The following is a 16,456-nucleotide window of genomic DNA, read 5'->3' as shown; positions in this document are numbered from 1 at the left end:
TCGTTGTATAGCCCAAACTGCCATCCACCAAAAGAAGATTCGGGCATACAGAATATTGCCCTTTTATTTGCTGTTCTAAGAAGAAAATGGCCTCGCCATTTTCAACCATTTTTTCTAATCATCCTTGTTAAAAAGGCTTGAACTTTTTATAAAGAGGCAAATCCAGCTTGCCTTAGGAAATACAGTTACTTGAGTGAGCAAAGCCAACAGGATTTGGCCTGTAAACTACATGGACCCAATCTGGCAAAGGACTTTAGATATAGATATTTTTGATTAGGATGGTGGGGCATCCTGGGGTGTTGCCAGATCCTTTGAAGAGTGTCATGAGGTGAGGAGATAAGTGACTGTGTAAGGAGATAAGTAGATAAGATAAACAGATATGTCAGGCTCAGGCTTTTCCCTTCCTGGACAATACCCTACCCACACGGCCCAGCCCCTGTATAAGGAAGTAAGCACTGTAATATATAAATTATTTTTTGAAATTGTGCGTCACTCAATCCACAAAAGTTATTGAGAGGTGCCTTGAGTTGGGTGAGGCTGAGAATCACTGATATAAATATGGATATACACTACAAACATGCTGAAGTCCTCTGAACGCTGACTGTGCATGTATGCTGAAACATGAACACGCACACATAAGTGCTTTGCCAGCTATTTACATTTAAGATTAATCTTCAGAAGTCTCTGTGTTTAAACAAATTAAAATAGAATCTATTTAATTTCAAGGCCTTTTTTATTTGAGTGTGAAAATCCTTCATATATCTTGCACAACTGTACAAATAACACTTATTTCCATTTTAGCCATAAACATGGTTATCATCACACTGGGTGCTATCAAAGATTTTATTTACAAAACAATTACTAAAATGCCTGATGTCATATTTCCATTTATTTATTTCTTACCCATAGGGTAATAGGTCCACCATAATTGCTTGGTGCATTTTATAATACAGAAGGAAAACCTATGTTAATAAGTTCTAACAAAAACTTACAAATAGCTACAAAACTCACAGAAAATATCTACGGAAAATTCTCCCAAAAATACAATACATTTTTTCCACACATACACAGTACAGAATAAGTTCAAAGGCACAGCTTTGAATTTTGTTTCTTGTAGAAGTGTATAGAATTATCATTTTATAAAGGAATCGGAGGAACCCAGTTTTCATACCTGTCAATAGGTAATGAAATGAGTAATTTGTTTTGCATTGTCACTTTTACATAATTGCTTAGTATCATATTTAACATATGTGGCTCTGAGTCCAAAACCTCCCCAGTCTTAAAGTCCCTTCTTAATCTTGCTGTTACTGACCAGAGCAGTTGTATTTAACCAGATTGTGCAAACTTAAAACAAATACATATATAATAAGAACAACAGTCAACTTAAGGCAGTGAATAATTCAATGCTACACGTCTTCTTTTGTAAAGATAACACTGGATCAACAGAAAGGTGCATCAATATACAATGTTATGTGTAAACTGAAGCCTATAATAAATGCATACCATTTAAAGAGCTGAAAGGAGGAATTGTTAAGAACAAGTGATGACATGGCAGAATGTCTTTAAAGAATTCAGCAGCGGTTAAATGAAGAGCAGGTACCAGAGCTTTGCTTACAGTAAGCGTTTAGCCTTGATTCAAATTATAAATAGATTGCTCTCTGGCACTATTCTTTAAAGTCTTGTTAACATTTGTCAATGGGGGAGTAAATGGCTCATTGAAGCTGACACCACACAAAGAGTAAAACCACTGGACAGAAATTAAAAAAAAAGGCACAGCTTGGCCTGCATGATACTTTATAGTAACGATAAAATCTTGTTTGCTTACAGGAATACTGTCAAACTGGTCTGCCATAAGTCCAAGTCCAAGACATCCAGGATCTAGTCCATCTTCATGTCAATTAAAGAATGTCCAGTTGAAGTCTCATGTAATATAAAGTTTTTATGTTTTTATTAAATAGATGGGCCCATGCTATACCAGTCATTTTCATTTAGCCCATCCTGTAGTGGCTTCTCCATTGATGTAGGCAAAGCCAGGAAAGTGTTGCATGTGCTCGTATTCAGAATTTCTGCGAGTGGTCAAGGGCGTGTACATGTCACTGGAGTTTCCGTATCTTGTGGAGTGCATGGTTGGACTTGTGTAGCATGAGTTTGCTGATGGGACTTCTGGCCAGCGAGGAGTCACAGGGGTTGGATGCAGTCTTGGGGTACTGCTCATCAAACAGGGCTCCATCCTGGATGTTGGGCTATTGAAAGGATACTTAGAAATAAAAACAAATGGAAAATAATGTTAAATATACACATAAAAAAAGCAACACCAGGAATAGGATACTTATGCCTTTACTGTAAAGGTTAAGATCAATAAGTTAAAACACCTTCAGCAACACACTCCAGTAAATTCTCATGTAGCATTCTCAGCCATTAGTATCCTGAATTGTTTTAGACCAGTGCAGGCCAACCTTTTTTGGAAGGTCTGCCACAGATTAAGCCCCGCACCCTTGCTGAGTGCCACTCTGATCCCCTTTCTCTGCTCAATCTGCTGCTCTACTTTCTGCTCCCTGCCTGATCTGCTGTGTGTCACACACAGAGGCTGCAAGTGCCACTTGTGGCATGTGCACCACAAGTTGGCCAATCCTGTTTTAGAAGGTCAGCTGTGAACCAAAGGAAAAAAAAACTGAATGTTGAAGAGACCTAATCAGCTTGGTTAGCCATTGTCTTACATTATATGCAGTCATTTCCACCAGGGTAACACGAGTCTTCTGTGCTACTACTTTGGTGGTTTCACTATGTAAGGTTTCAGGGCAGTGTATCAGGCCTAACTGTATTCAGGAAGCAATTCTTTCTATGCGGGGAAGTTAGTACAGTTACTCTGTGAAGCAAACCAAAAACTGGGGCTGGGGTCTTGGAGAGGAAGGGAGATTTGGCTTGGATATGTCGTGGAAACCATTCCTGGGGGAAGCAAGACAAGGAAAAGAGTGTGCTAGGGATAAAAACATAGGCAGACAAGGTTTTTTTTAGGTGAATCTGATATCTTTTATTAGTCCAACTTAAATAGTTGAAAAACAATTATTAAGCAAGCTTTTGGGTTCAAAAACCCTTTGTCAGGCTAAGGAAGTTTCAGTAGTTGGTGTGTGCTCTTCCTGGATGGAATGAAAAGATAAGGGATAAGAACAGGCACTAAACATAAAGAGACATGGGAATAAGCATGCTGGAGCAGAGAGCAGTGGAGAGAAAGTATTAAGGAAAGTGTTAGGATAATGACAGAAGAAAAGAGGTTGGAGATTATGCAAGGAAATAAGAGGTTTCAAAGCCTTAACACATGAACAATGTATGCCCCCAGCAGCTGGGGGGGCACGGCAGTAAGCGGGAGCTCCCACAGATGCCAACACTGCTGGCGGCAGCAGGGGTGTGATGAGTGCTAACTAGGGGGCAGCGACCACCCACAGACACCGCCAGTGCTGTCAGCGGTAGGGGCAGGGGGGAAGGTGGTGAGCGGCAACTTTTTGTAGAGGGTACACCACCACACTCAGGGTGCATGTGCACTCATGTGCACCTCCTATGCATCGCCCTTGCCTTAACACATGCATTTCATACTCCTGAATGCTATGCCATTATTCAGCAAAGATCATCCAAAAAATAGCCATGCTGCACATAGACCTCAACTGTTATTTGCACAGTCATGGAAGTGAAATGTTAAGGTTGCATGCGCTTTCAGAAACTGCTCCTGCAATCTGGTCCATCTGAATGGACTTACACCAAATCAAGTCATACTAAGGTGAAGTAGTAGAAGTCTTCCTAAGTGGATCATACACCAGGATCACAGCCTAAATTTGTACCTGGGAGCACTTGCAAGTAAAAGTGCTTGCCTGCTTATTCAATCAAGAAATGGAAACAAAGTCACGTGACCTGGCTAACCAGTCACAACTGGCCAGGAGAGTTTCCACTTCAAAGGTGGAGTATTAAATATGATTGTAGTCAATCCTCAGTATAAGAACAAATTTTCAAAATATCATTTAATTCAAACATCAAATAGATTCAATGAAAATGCTATTTGCTGGAGAAAAATAAGCTGAGTTTCTCAGATGCACTTTTCTCACAGCTCTAACAAAAAAAGAGACCCATTACTATCCAGTCACTTTTGTGATCTGCTTTTTTACACACCTAGTTCATTCACCTGCATTCTGAAGAAAGGCAAAAATGTCTAGACGAGTAGTTCTCAACTTTTTTTGTACCAGGACCCATTTGTGAACATGGATGGCCAGTCCTGACCCTGTGCCCCTCACTCCTTGTCAGCTGTCCCCCACCTCCAGGCCCCAGCCCCCCAATGTGTGGGGTTAGGGGTGCAAGCAGCCCCTCCTGCCAGCCTGCAAGGGAAAAGCCACGGTTTCACACATTTTTCTCCTTTAAAGGAGAATCCATTTTTAAAATTTGTTGATCCATTTTTAAAGTCTGTTCATGACCCTTTCATATGTTCTTGCAAGCCAGTTTTGGGTCGTGACCCATGAGTTGAGAAATGCTGCTCTAGAGGACCATGTTTAGAGGACGGGTACTCATCCCCTTAAAAGTTGACAAGTCAGCCTCTGCAGAAAGAAGCCAAGGTCTGTCCACCTAAGTGTGGGGGTTATTGAATGATTTGTAAAAGTAGGCAAATCAGAGAGATGTGAAGAAGAATCTTTCTATTCCCCAGCTGTCTGGCATGAAAGTTGGAAACTGGGGACAAGAAAGGATGGCTATCTGTCTCTTGTTAAGGAGAAAAGATGCTGAAGGCAGGATAGAAAGGTAGAGTTACATTTGCCTTTCTTCTATAACGTGAAGCAGTGAGCAAGCCAAGGTCCATGTAGTGGTATAAATGAACTTTGTCCTTGTCATGTTAAACATTTATTCATTTTATTGCCAAACTGTTGAAAATAGAAAATTAATTACCTTGGTCTGTTAAATGGACTGTGTCATTCCATTATTCTTTGGTTATATTGGGTTGGACCTAGAAGCCTCAATCACCAATGCCATACATCTTCCCATTTTTATACTTCCTTGCTAACCAGATGAAGTATTTATTGTGAGTGCTTTTGTGCAGGTTTCAGGGAGATCTGTAGAAACCTCCAAAACACTTTGTTTTGTTTTCTCTATATATAACAATGGTACCATTTTAAGGGTTTTTTAAATCTTGGTGTGAGGGAGGAAAGGAGCCAGTGGGCTCTGCGTTACCCTGTCCCGGCGCCGTCAGGCAAGCCCGTCGGGCGCAGGCCCAACACGCTGGGTGGAAACTCACCTCTTTCAGGTCCCCGGAAGAAAGAAGGCCCAGAACGAACAGTGGTGGCATAAAGGAAGCGCCGGAGCCGGACGAAAGGGCGGCGGGACCAGAAGGAGCGTGCGGAGGAGCCGCCGCCGGAGAAAGCTCCCGAATGCGGATGCGAGCCACCTGCGGGGACTGCAGGACTTTCTGGAGTAAGGATCAACCCCGGCAGAGCTTGGGAACTTGAGCATCCGGTATGGGGAGGCCGAGGACGGCCTGAAGTCACCAGAAGCGGCCGGGCCAGGTACCATATATTCCTGAGTAGAGGAGCAAGCCCAACTGGGGAATCTGCCATCCTGGCAGGAAGGGGCTGAACGAACTCGGGGAGCCCAAGAGAGGGCTGAAGCACTCGTGGGGAAGTGGGAAGAGGGTCCCAACCCAGCGGTATACAGGAGAAGAGAGGGGAACGGCTGCTGAAGATTGAAGCAGCCCACCGAACCCGTGGAACTCCTGGCCGTAATCTTTTGTGTTGATCCTTTGTTTCCTTCTGTAAACGGATGGGACTGACATCCTGATAGCGTGACCTGCCCAGATAGGCAGTCACATCCCCACTGGAATGGGTGAGGGTGTAGGGGAGGAGGAGCCCTCAGCGATGTGGGACCCCGCGCCCACAGTGAGTCTCAATCCTGGACTGACACGTGCCGGACAATCGAAACTGAATCGGAGTCATCAAAGTCGTGGCAGGTGAGTCAGAGGCGCGCAAGAGTCCAGGAGCGGCCCGCTGCAGGCGGGAGGCGGCCCCCGGGTGGGGGAGAGGTGTCAGAGACACACAGCGACTCACGCTGCCCCCCCCCACACTTGGGCAAGCAGCCCCACTGAGAATTTCTTCTCTCTGCTAGTTTTGCAGGGGTGAAAGATACTGGGCTTTGCATTGCAACATTTTAGATACTGGAAAGCTGTCAACATGCCAGAATGTCATTCTTCCTTAACTTTGAATGGAAGTCAATCCAAAGGAAGAGACGTAGCCTTTTCTGAGGAAGACTGTTTTTCTTTAAAACATGGCAGCTGCTGGTAGCTGCTCAGTGATTTAGAATGCTACACTTAGTACTAGGGAGATGAATTAGTCAATGACAGCAAAAGGAGAGGTCAAAGGTGAACAGTGCTTTCATTTAATACCTCTCATCTCCATACATGTAGCTTATAAGTTATTATATTACCCAATTTCCAGTACCTTTGTTTAACAGAAAAACTCAATGCAGCTTTGCCTTTGACTTCAATAGGGCCAAGATTTCATCCTAAAAGACAATTTTATTTTCTGATAATAATACACCAAATATCTCCTGCCTTTCTTCCCTATATTTTAGGCAACTTTCCCTTTTGCTAATCAGATGAGGGCCTTCTGCTATCCTGACATGCTACAATTTCCTATTGGAATTTGTAATGCCAAGACTACGGTTTAGATCAGGGAAGTGACCTTCTTGCATATACACCCTAAGGCAAATCCCCTCTGCCACCATGACATTCTGCCATATACAGCAAGATTCTGAAGCTTCAGCCATATGCAGCGGGATGGTCTCCAGGGGTAACTTCACAGGAGCTGCTGTTTATGCCATATCATCATTTAGGGGAGAGACAGAATTTAGTTCACTTGGCCAGTGGACATATAAAAGAGATGACAGTCTTGAATTTAAGCTTTAAGTTTCCCAGAATGATCATCATTATGCATTGAAACAGAATGTTAATCTGGCTCCTTACTCTCAGTTAATATGCCACACTGAGGTCCATAAGAAAGCAAGGACTAATGACGGAGCGTAAGAGGACAGGATACAGTGTGCTGCTTTTCTGTGCAGTCAAATACCCCAGACACAGCTGTGTTTATGAATGTGTCATGAATATAAAAAGAATAATTGCTAGAAAATAATATGGACTCTAAATATCTACTATTTTACAATAAATTCTGTTATGACTGAATCCAACATGGAAAGTTTTGTAATGGTAGGTCAGCTAATTGCAAATGAGTCAGTGACTTCTTCTTCCCTACAGTGAAGAGACCATTGAAAGACAATATTTTTAAAGTGCCCATTGGCCCCTGCCTGACTATTAACTCAACCAATGAAGCATCTATTCAGCCTTGTTGGAGTGTCCAAAGCATAGCCATCTGCGCGGATGCCTGCCCATGCTGCCTGAATCACCTTTCACACTTTACATCCGGTTTAATGAAGAGTGCTTAAGCACGCTGAACTCAAAACACTGGGGCCCAGTGATCTTTGCCAGATATAAAGGCGACATTTGTTGGAGAGCTCTTGACAGGAAATTACCATTTTTTGGGTTAACTCACGCTTGCTGCTGCCACTGCTGTTAAAACTAAACAAGAAACCCTTTAAATGTGGGTGACTTTAAGCTGATTATTGTTAAGGCCTTGCCCAAAAATGTAAAATTAACTCAATTTCTTTTAGTATTATTTTAGAAAATATGACATCCTCCCACCAATGAAGTCTGAGTTCCTTCAGAATGAGGATGAAGAATAATCTCTTTATTCTTACCCTTCAACTAGCCGACTGATTATGCAAGGAGGTGAAAGGTGTCTCTGTCCAAACAGCAAAATGTTTTCCTTATAAATGCGGCTCTAACTTTTTGCTGCACTAGCTCATGCTTTTGAAATGTATTGCAAGCCATTCTTACACACATCAAATTTCACCTCTGAGATTCACAAATACCTAATCCAAAGTTATATCTGCATTAAAGTTGTGGTTATAAATGTACTTTATGGACATTTATATTGTAACGATCTCAGGACTTTTATTGTGAGTGCCTTTTTAATGCTAGATATGGCTGTTTTCTATACAGAACTAGGTTTGACTTGCTTTGGTCAATCAAGGATATAAGAAAAAATATAAAAAATGACAAAGCGATTTAAGGGCTTTTGAAAATGGGACTTGTGGAGTTTTTGAAAATGTAACCCATAATTACTTTTTAAAAATAAGATCTTTTTAAAAATCATTTTCTATTTTCTCAGAAAAACATGTAGTTATTTCAATCCAGTCCAAATCAGTCCAGTGGACTGTTGCAAATACTTTACAGTTTAGAATAATGATTCAAATGTCTGTGATGGGACACGGATATGCTGATCATTATTTTAAGAGCTAAAGATCAGTATTAACCCCAACACTGATGCTAAATGTACTACAGTTTTCAGGATTATGAGGTGGCTCTGGCACAGAATGATAGATAGAAAAACTATTTTTAATTCATCTGCTTGTTTTTTTTTAAAGTTAAATAGTATGGTGGGAGACAAGGGATGGGAAGGGGGCCTCACCCTATCCCTGTAGGCCAGATAAAAGGGCCAAAGTATAGGAAACTGATCCTAAAGGCACCAGTTCTAGCTGAGAGAAAATGTCCCTACTTCAGGCACTGTGCTAGGCATTTGTAATGCTGTTGTCCAAGGATCCCCTTATAAAACTTAGCTTGGGGGTGCATCAGAGACTGGCTGTTAAATGAAGTGCAGCAGGGGTCTATCAACTGCAGTATAGTCCATGCAGCAGTTCTGGGACTTTAAGACATCTTTAACCCTGTGATTTGCAACCCAGGATCGCAGGGTTAAAGCCACCTTTGCCTTGGTTCCCACAAGCCCTAAGCAATGAGTGTTGTGCTACATCACTGAGCAGTACAACCCGGGCTTTTACCTAGGAAGCACAGTAAAATGAGCCTGTGCATCTCACACTAATGGGATCATTAACAGAAGCAAAGAAAAAAATGACTTGTTAATATAAATGTGTACTGTCTAGTGCTGTGGTCTTCAACCTCCAGGCCCCATGGGCCAGAACCAGTGTGTACGGTCAGTCCACAAGCCTGATCCAGCATGGGGTTGACATGCCAGTTCTGGCTGGTGCAATCCAGAGTCATAGGCGACTGGTAGTGGGTGCATGGCGGTGCATGTGTCCCCCCGACGGGGCCAGTGCTCCCCCTGACAGCCGACACCGATGCTGTTGGCAGGGCTGGTGCCACCCCTGACAGGGCTGCTGCCCTTGGAGGCTTCTGCCGGTGCCCCGCCTCAGATTCAGAAGGCACCAGTCTCTCATGTTCAGAATTGCGGCAATTAATGCTGCTACTGCTCCCTAACTGTCAAAATTTCCAGGCCCATTCTCTAAGTGATGGGAGAAAGAGCCTCATTTGAGCATACAGTTCTGCACAGTTGCCTGGAAGACCAGGTAGTCAGTCACTTCATAGTATGGGCTGCACTGTGCTTTAAGTGCTGAGCCAGATCCAGGGTGTAATGATCTAAAAGTGGTTGGCACATGCCAGTGGAATGTACTAGATTTAAAATAATAATGCATGAGGTGAAGCCTGAGATGTATTTGGAAAGATTCTGCATGTAAACCCAATCCCATACCAAATTAGTTCAATTGCAAAACTCAGTCATCTAACAGAACTGAAGGGAGGTGATAATGTATAGATGAGTCATCTGGAGATAGAGGCCAACGCAGCAGCTCAAGTAGCAGCTCATGGATGCTAGTGAGGTCTTTAGTCTGGTTTCTACAGTTTGCACTCCAGATATTCCCTCCTGTAAGCTGTTTGGCTATTTGCTTCTGTCCCTCCCAGTCTTCCCCTAGACTTATTCCCTCGCAATCATAACCCTACTGAAAGAAATTAAGCGACAAAAGAAAACCAAAAAAAATCTAGATGCCAACCTGATGTTAGCAGCCACAGGCTAAGGACAGAAGTTACACATAAACTGGTTTAAGTGATCAGAAACTGGTTTAAACCTGTAACAGAACAAAAAGTGGGGCAGGGGCAGGAGTTGGAGGGGGGAGCAGCTACTGGAGGTGAAGGAAAGGCATGCAGTGGCTGGGCTCAGCAGGGTTGTTCTGCTCCCCTCACCACCAGCTGCATCTCCTGCTCCTGCCCCACTGCACAGCGCCACTCTATGTGGGTGGAAGCTTTAGCCCAGTGGCTTCTGCCCAGTTCCTGGAGCTCTAGCTCCAGCTCCAATTGCCTTCTACCTGTTCTCCCTGCCTGGCGTGATGAGCAACCCCTGGGAGGGGAGGGGGGCGAGGTGAGGTGGAAAGCACCCAGAGCTGGAGCCAGAGCTCTGTCAACTGGGCAGAAGCCATGGGGCTAAAGCTTCTACCCGCCCACCCAGAGCCACATGGCAGCAGCAGCTGGAGGTGAGGGAGGCAGGAGAGCCCCACTGGCCCCAGCCAGAGTACAGCCTGTGGTGCAGCTGCAGCTGACAGGTGCTGCGCAGGACAGGGCCACAGTGCGGGCTGCAAGCCCCCTTGGCAGACAGCTGCCGTGCTCCAGGCCTGCTAGCACCTCAAAGTCAGCCTGGGTAGTCCGCTGCTTGGCCAACCATTGCCCCTGTCCTCAGCCCAAGACAAAGGCCTGACCCCCGCAGCCCAGCCTGGGCCGTCCTCTGTGTACTTGCCCTCAGTTGCACCTGTGAACCGGCCTGGCTCAGCCCTGCAGCTCCAGCACCTCCAGCACCAGGCAGATGGCAGGGCCATGCCGACCAGCTCTGGCCAGGCCCCCCCACTGTACAAGCAGGGAGAAAGCTGGGCAGACCCTGGCTGGGGGTTCCCGTGCCCCAGAGGGGAGACAGGGGAGTTTAATCCCCCTCCACCACCTTTTCCCTGAGGTGCTGCCGAGCCAGTGTCTGGCCTCAGGGACAAGCCTGGCAAGGGCTGTTTCCCCGCTCTCCCTCCAGGCACAGCCTGGCTGGGATCTCTGCAGACCAGGGTGGGGGTTTAAAGACCTCCATAATCATACTTAGTGGCCTGCCAGGGCCTGGCTACTAGGCCTGTGCAAAGCTTGTTGCTGATTTGATTTGGAAGAGATTTGGCCTGATTTGGGGGCCAGATCTCTAAAGCTGAATTGAACTGGGAGACCCATTAAAAGCTCCAAATCGATTCAAAGCATCCAAATTGATTCAGGAAAGATTCAGAGATCCAGAGGTTTGGATCAGCCGGGGAGAGGCAGGCACAGCCAGGTGGCTGCAGGTTCTCCCATGGCTCCTCTGGCTGTGCCTGCCTCTCCCCAGGTTGGGGGAGGTGTGGGAGAAGCCCCCATGGCTGCCCTGCCTGGACCCAGCCTCCCAGCACTTTAAAATAAAAAAAGCTCCACACTCACTGGCTGCAGCAGTCACCCAGAACCTGGCAGTGCTCACCCCAGCTCCTAGACAGTGCACAGCCATAAGGCATGAGGCAGCTGCCACGTGGGTGCCAGGTGAATGGGGGGATCCCCACAGAGGCCCTGACTACCGCTGCTGCAACCGGTGAGTGTGGAACGTTTTGTTTGGGTTTTTTTGGTTTTTTTTGGTGGAGGGGGGTTGTTTGTTTTTTAAAGCCCTGGGAGGCTGGAGCCAGGCAGGGCAGCCATAGGGGCTTCTCCCATGGCTCCCCCCACCCGAGGAGAGGCAGGCACAGCTGGAGGAGCCGTGGGAGAACCTGCAGCTCCTGGCTATGCCTGCCTCTCCCCGGCCGATCTGAATCACTGAAACTCTCCGAATCACTGCCAAATCTTTCAAAAGCCAATTTGGCCTACTTGAATGGGGACAGTGAGTCAAATCACCAAACTGAATAACTGTCCTCCAAATCAGCCAAATCCAAATCCAAACTGAATACTTCCTTATTTGCACAGGCCTACTGGCTACACCTCTCAGGTCAGCTTCCCTCCAGCCCGGCAGCTGCTACCAAAGGGAAGGGAGGGCTTGCTCTAGCACCCCTTGGCTTCTAGCCTGAGCCACTGCAGGCATGTGCCTGCATTTCTGGAATTAAAAGTGAATGTTTGTTCACTTGCAAATCAATTCAATCTATGCAGGTTGGACTAACCTGCAAAGATGGAATCAATTCAGGCTCAGGTTTTGTGAATGTCTGTCCCTAACCATGCTGTGCAGTCTGCTCGTAGGTTAACTGCCACCTTCCTACTCCATCCATTTGTCATGTCTATTTAGATCAGGGGTCTCAAGCCCTGGTCCATAGGCCAGTTAGGCCCCCTATGCTGTGTCATCCATCTGTGGGGAACTCTGTGAGCTGCGGCCTTATGCGCTAGATCAGATGTGCAAGGCAGTGCAGGGCCCAATCCCAGTGGACAGGGCTAGGAGGAGGTGGTGTAGAGCCCTGGGGCTGATCCCAGCATGTGGGACTGGGTGATAGCAGCAAAGGGCCCCAGGGCTTGAGCCTGGTCTATGAGGGCCAGTCCCAGCACATGGGAGCCAGCCAAGGCTGCATGCACAATCTGGGCGTTTAGGCCTTATATGGATATCCAGGGTCCAATTCAGCCCACAGACTGACCTCATACCATTCACATGGCCCACACAGCCAAAAGGTTGAGCACCACTGATTTATGCTATAAGCTGTGTGGGGCAGGACTGTCTCTTGCTCTGCTTGCACAGTGCCAAGCACAAGGAGACTCCTTTCCAGTTTGGCTTCTAGGCACAAAAGACACGATAAATTGCATATGTAATTGTGCTAAACAAGGCTTTTAGATTTGAATTAAATGTGAATGATAACAAACACTTCTTTTGAAAAAGAAATTTCAGTCCAAGCTGGCTGCTACTGATTAAAATATTCATGTGGGCTGGTACAACAGATTTCACCACTCCTCCTTACTACAGATAAAAGGTACGGGACCAGATGTAAGGCAGGTGCGTAGGAGGTCACAGGAGGACTCTCTCCACAATCTGCTCTACCTAGTTTGTAGACAGAGATGTTCCTTCAGAGAAACATGCTGTACAAATGAAGTCTGAATTGTTATCCAGGTGATGAAACTAAGGCACAGAGAGAGAAACTGATTTACCTAAGGTCACCCAGCAGGCCAGTGATACAACTGGGAACAGAATTGGGGTTCCAGTTCAATACATAATCAGGCCATGATTAGTAGAACCACTTCATTCTTGCTTCCAGTAGCTCTGCCTGCCCCCCCCAGACTGCACACTGGTTCTGACAAACCCATGGGAGGCAAAGGCAGGTGCAGTTATACCCTCTTTGGCAGCGTAGCATGCATGCAGTGAAGAGAGCTTGCTGTACATGGGACACATGGCGGAATGGGGTGTGGCTGCTTCGCCCTCACAGTGATCCTGGATGCCAGTGAGCCCAGACAGCTTTGAACTTAACAACTGGTTGGCATGGGGGCTGGTTGGCTCCCCTGTTTTCATGGAGCTCCAGAGCCCAGGTTCCCTCTTTTCCGCTGCCACTGAATTAAGCAGGGGTGGGGTTGGAGAAAGAGGGAGGAGAGGGCAAGCAGCCGTAGTGCTCATCCACTGGTTTCCAGAGCTGTGTGTAAGCTCCACATGGAATTGCACTGACATGCTGGTGAGCTCAGAAAGCCCACTGCATATTCACTACACAGCCAAACTGGGGGGCGGAGGGGGAGGGCGGGCAGGCAACTGCACTACCACCCCACCTTGGATCCACTGCTCCACATGCCCAGTCCGATGAACTGAAGTACCAAAATACTGTAGTTAATGTACGCTATAAACGTTACAATCCAAAGGCAGCCCAGATAGTGCCTTTTCTGGAAAGCCATCCCAGAGTTCTTCACAATAAACTCAGAAACAAAATGCTAGGAGCACAGTGAGTAAGAATAAACCTGAGCTAGAAGACATAAGGGATGATTCGCCATTGTGCTATACCAGTTTCATGCCAGCCTAACTTCACTATAATTAAATCTTAACAGGAGTAAATTAGGCCCATAGTTTTTTCATTAGAGTAGCTGACATCAGTCCTAAATGTGAAATGCAAAAGAAGTCCAATGCATGTTAATAAGTGGTAAGGGGTTATTTTGGAGCAACCAACAGAATGGCTTTAAATCACCTCAAGTTATTTCTAGCCTCAACAACTTTAATAAATGCATATTTCATTCACAGGTGCACACTAGATTGAACAATATAACTGGGCCACGTGTTAAACATTTTTAAAGTAACTGTATGATGATAAATATGGGTGAAATTGTGGCTCCACTGAAATCAATGGCAAATCTCACCTTGCTATTCTTGAATCCAGAACTTCAACTGAATATTTCAAAGGAAGCAAGTCTAATTTTTATGACTAGTAAAATAATGAGCCTCTGTTAAGAGCTGAAATTCAAGCTATATTTTTCACAAGTTGAAACATATGACTTTCCCTCAGAAGGATAAAATGTCAAATATACTAACAGAAACGTGTAGAAAATGAGTTTCCATGCCCTGCAAGCATTTGAAACCTTCTCTCATCTTGAATAGGGAGAAAAAATACAAATCTTGAAAACTGCTATGATATAATAATCCAAAAATAGTTGTTCACAAATTCAGATAAAACACTACTTCAGTCATTTTAAACCATTTCATTTCTATTTTGATGTTTACATTTTTTTAGCTTTTTAGTGAAAGCACAATTTTGAAAACTTGAAAATGCTATTTTGACAATTCCATAAATGTTTATGTAAAAATATTTTTCAAATTGGGCGACATATTTAAACAAACTCTTTTGTGCAATTGATTATTTGTGAGAAATGTTTTTTAATTGGAAAATTCCTTACCCACTCTCCTGTCTTGGGCAAAAGTTCCTAAATTATACCCTCTGCATTAGGTCAGTATTTCTGTTTTAGGACAATTTTATTTCAAATAAAACATCTGTTCCAGTTCAGAACAGCTAATGCAAGTGTTCTGTTATTTAAATTGTTTAGACTAGTGCTTGGTAAAGAAACATTTTTTATATCCTGCTAGTTATATTTAAGGCTGTAGCACTCCAAACAATTTTAAAGAATAAAATAACATTCAGTTTAAAAAAAAAAAAAAAAAGCATCTACAGCCGGGATGAAAATGCTTCTGAGAAATTAAAGACCGGTATAGTCTAGAAAGGCTGAATATAAACATCAGGCTGTATAAAAATTAGGATGTAACATGGAAATATCAGTCACTAAAGGTGACTTGAAGTTGCTTGAATGTTGAATAGAGATGTTTTAAATTACTTATTTAATATGTGAAAGGAAGCATTAACGATTTAAAAAGTCTTACTTGTGAAGAGCTTCTGTGGTAAGCTGAGTAGTGAAGCGGTCCAGAAATGGCAGTATCATGTGGTAGAGATGGATACTGACTCTGCATTGGGTGGGGGTGCTGGTTGCTGTAGGTGCCATAATTGTAGCTTCCCGTATATCTAAAATGTAAATTAAACAACACCACTTAGTACTCACAATAACTGCATTCCAGCTAACTGTGCCGATATATTTTTCTAATGATATGCAATAGATATTTGACATGAGTTTCCCCAGGAGAATGTTAACTTGGAGCAAGAGTGTTCAAAATCTACTCCCAAGTCAACCCAAAGAAGCACACAGTGAAATCATGTCTCTTACGAGGAAACAGAGTGGTGGTCACGCAATGTGTTTGTGTGGTAGCAGACGTTTTCAATCACACAATCATGTGTGTAGCTCTCTAAGCCAAGGGTCAGCAAACTTTTCCTGCCATGGGCTAATGCTTGTCACCCAGCCCACACCATGGGCCACAAATCTCCACCACCTGAGAGTATCTAAACTGCCTGGGCTTATCTTCACCACTAATGGAGAGGAGCAAATTCTGTGGCAAGGGCAAACACAGGCATGAGAGTAGCAGGAAAGGCTGCAGAGAGGGGTGCTGTAGAAAGGATGAGGTGACATGGTGCAACTGCATGCTGCGGATCCCCCATGCCAGATTAGACTTTCACAGGTCAGATACAACTACTTGTTGGGCCAAATCCAGCCCAGAAGCCACATCTTACTGACCCCTGCAAGGGACTGGTTCCACCATTCTTACTAACATGTGGTTCCTTCCTCCTAGCAATGGTTCAGTGAAGCTACCTCCACAGAAAAGTCTGGTTCAGTAAGGGAGTGGAAGAACTGGGCCCTAAGGGCTGAACTTCTTTGGAATTACACCACGTTCCCACTTTGTCAGGAGACTTGTTCCAAAGTTGTGCTGGGCGTCGTGCACTAATTTTCTACCCCTTTTCATACCCACTCTGTGCAGCTGACCAGTTTCCTGTCAACCTTTAATTAGGTTATGCAGAAGGGCGAGGAACTGGAAACTTCCTATTCTCTCCCCATCTCTGTGTGGCCATCCAAGTGCTAGATCAGTGATTCTCAAAGGGTGTACTATGGGAGAGCGATGGAAGTGTGCCACAAGATCCCCCTCTGTGAGGAGGTAAATGCTCTCCTCTCCCATATGGTACCCTGCGCCTGCCCCCACTACTCCAGCAGTGCCCATGACCTTTCCTTTGG

The 16,456-nt window shown here is 44.9% G+C and overlaps 1 protein-coding gene across 1 annotated transcript in view; it reads right to left on the bottom strand.

Moving 5' to 3' along the window:
- Positions 1-735: 735 nt before the first annotated feature.
- Positions 736-16,456, bottom strand: part of RFX4 (regulatory factor X4) — a 133,812-nt gene continuing 118,091 nt past the window's right edge. Inside the window, exons 18-19 of the mRNA XM_019544787.1 lie at positions 15,222-15,360; positions 736-2,257 (exon numbers count right to left, since the gene is read on the bottom strand). Of these exons, the coding sequence (XP_019400332.1) occupies positions 1,985-2,257; positions 15,222-15,360 (412 nt within the window). The 3' untranslated portion in view covers positions 736-1,984. The remainder of the gene's footprint in view (positions 2,258-15,221; positions 15,361-16,456) is intronic.

The sequence above is a fragment of the Crocodylus porosus genome, unplaced genomic scaffold, assembly GCF_001723895.1.
Source record: "Crocodylus porosus isolate Cpor-Errol unplaced genomic scaffold, CroPor_comp1, whole genome shotgun sequence".
Classification (NCBI taxonomy): Eukaryota; Metazoa; Chordata; order Crocodylia; family Crocodylidae; genus Crocodylus; species Crocodylus porosus.
This window is presented reverse-complemented; position numbering and strand designations above follow the sequence as displayed.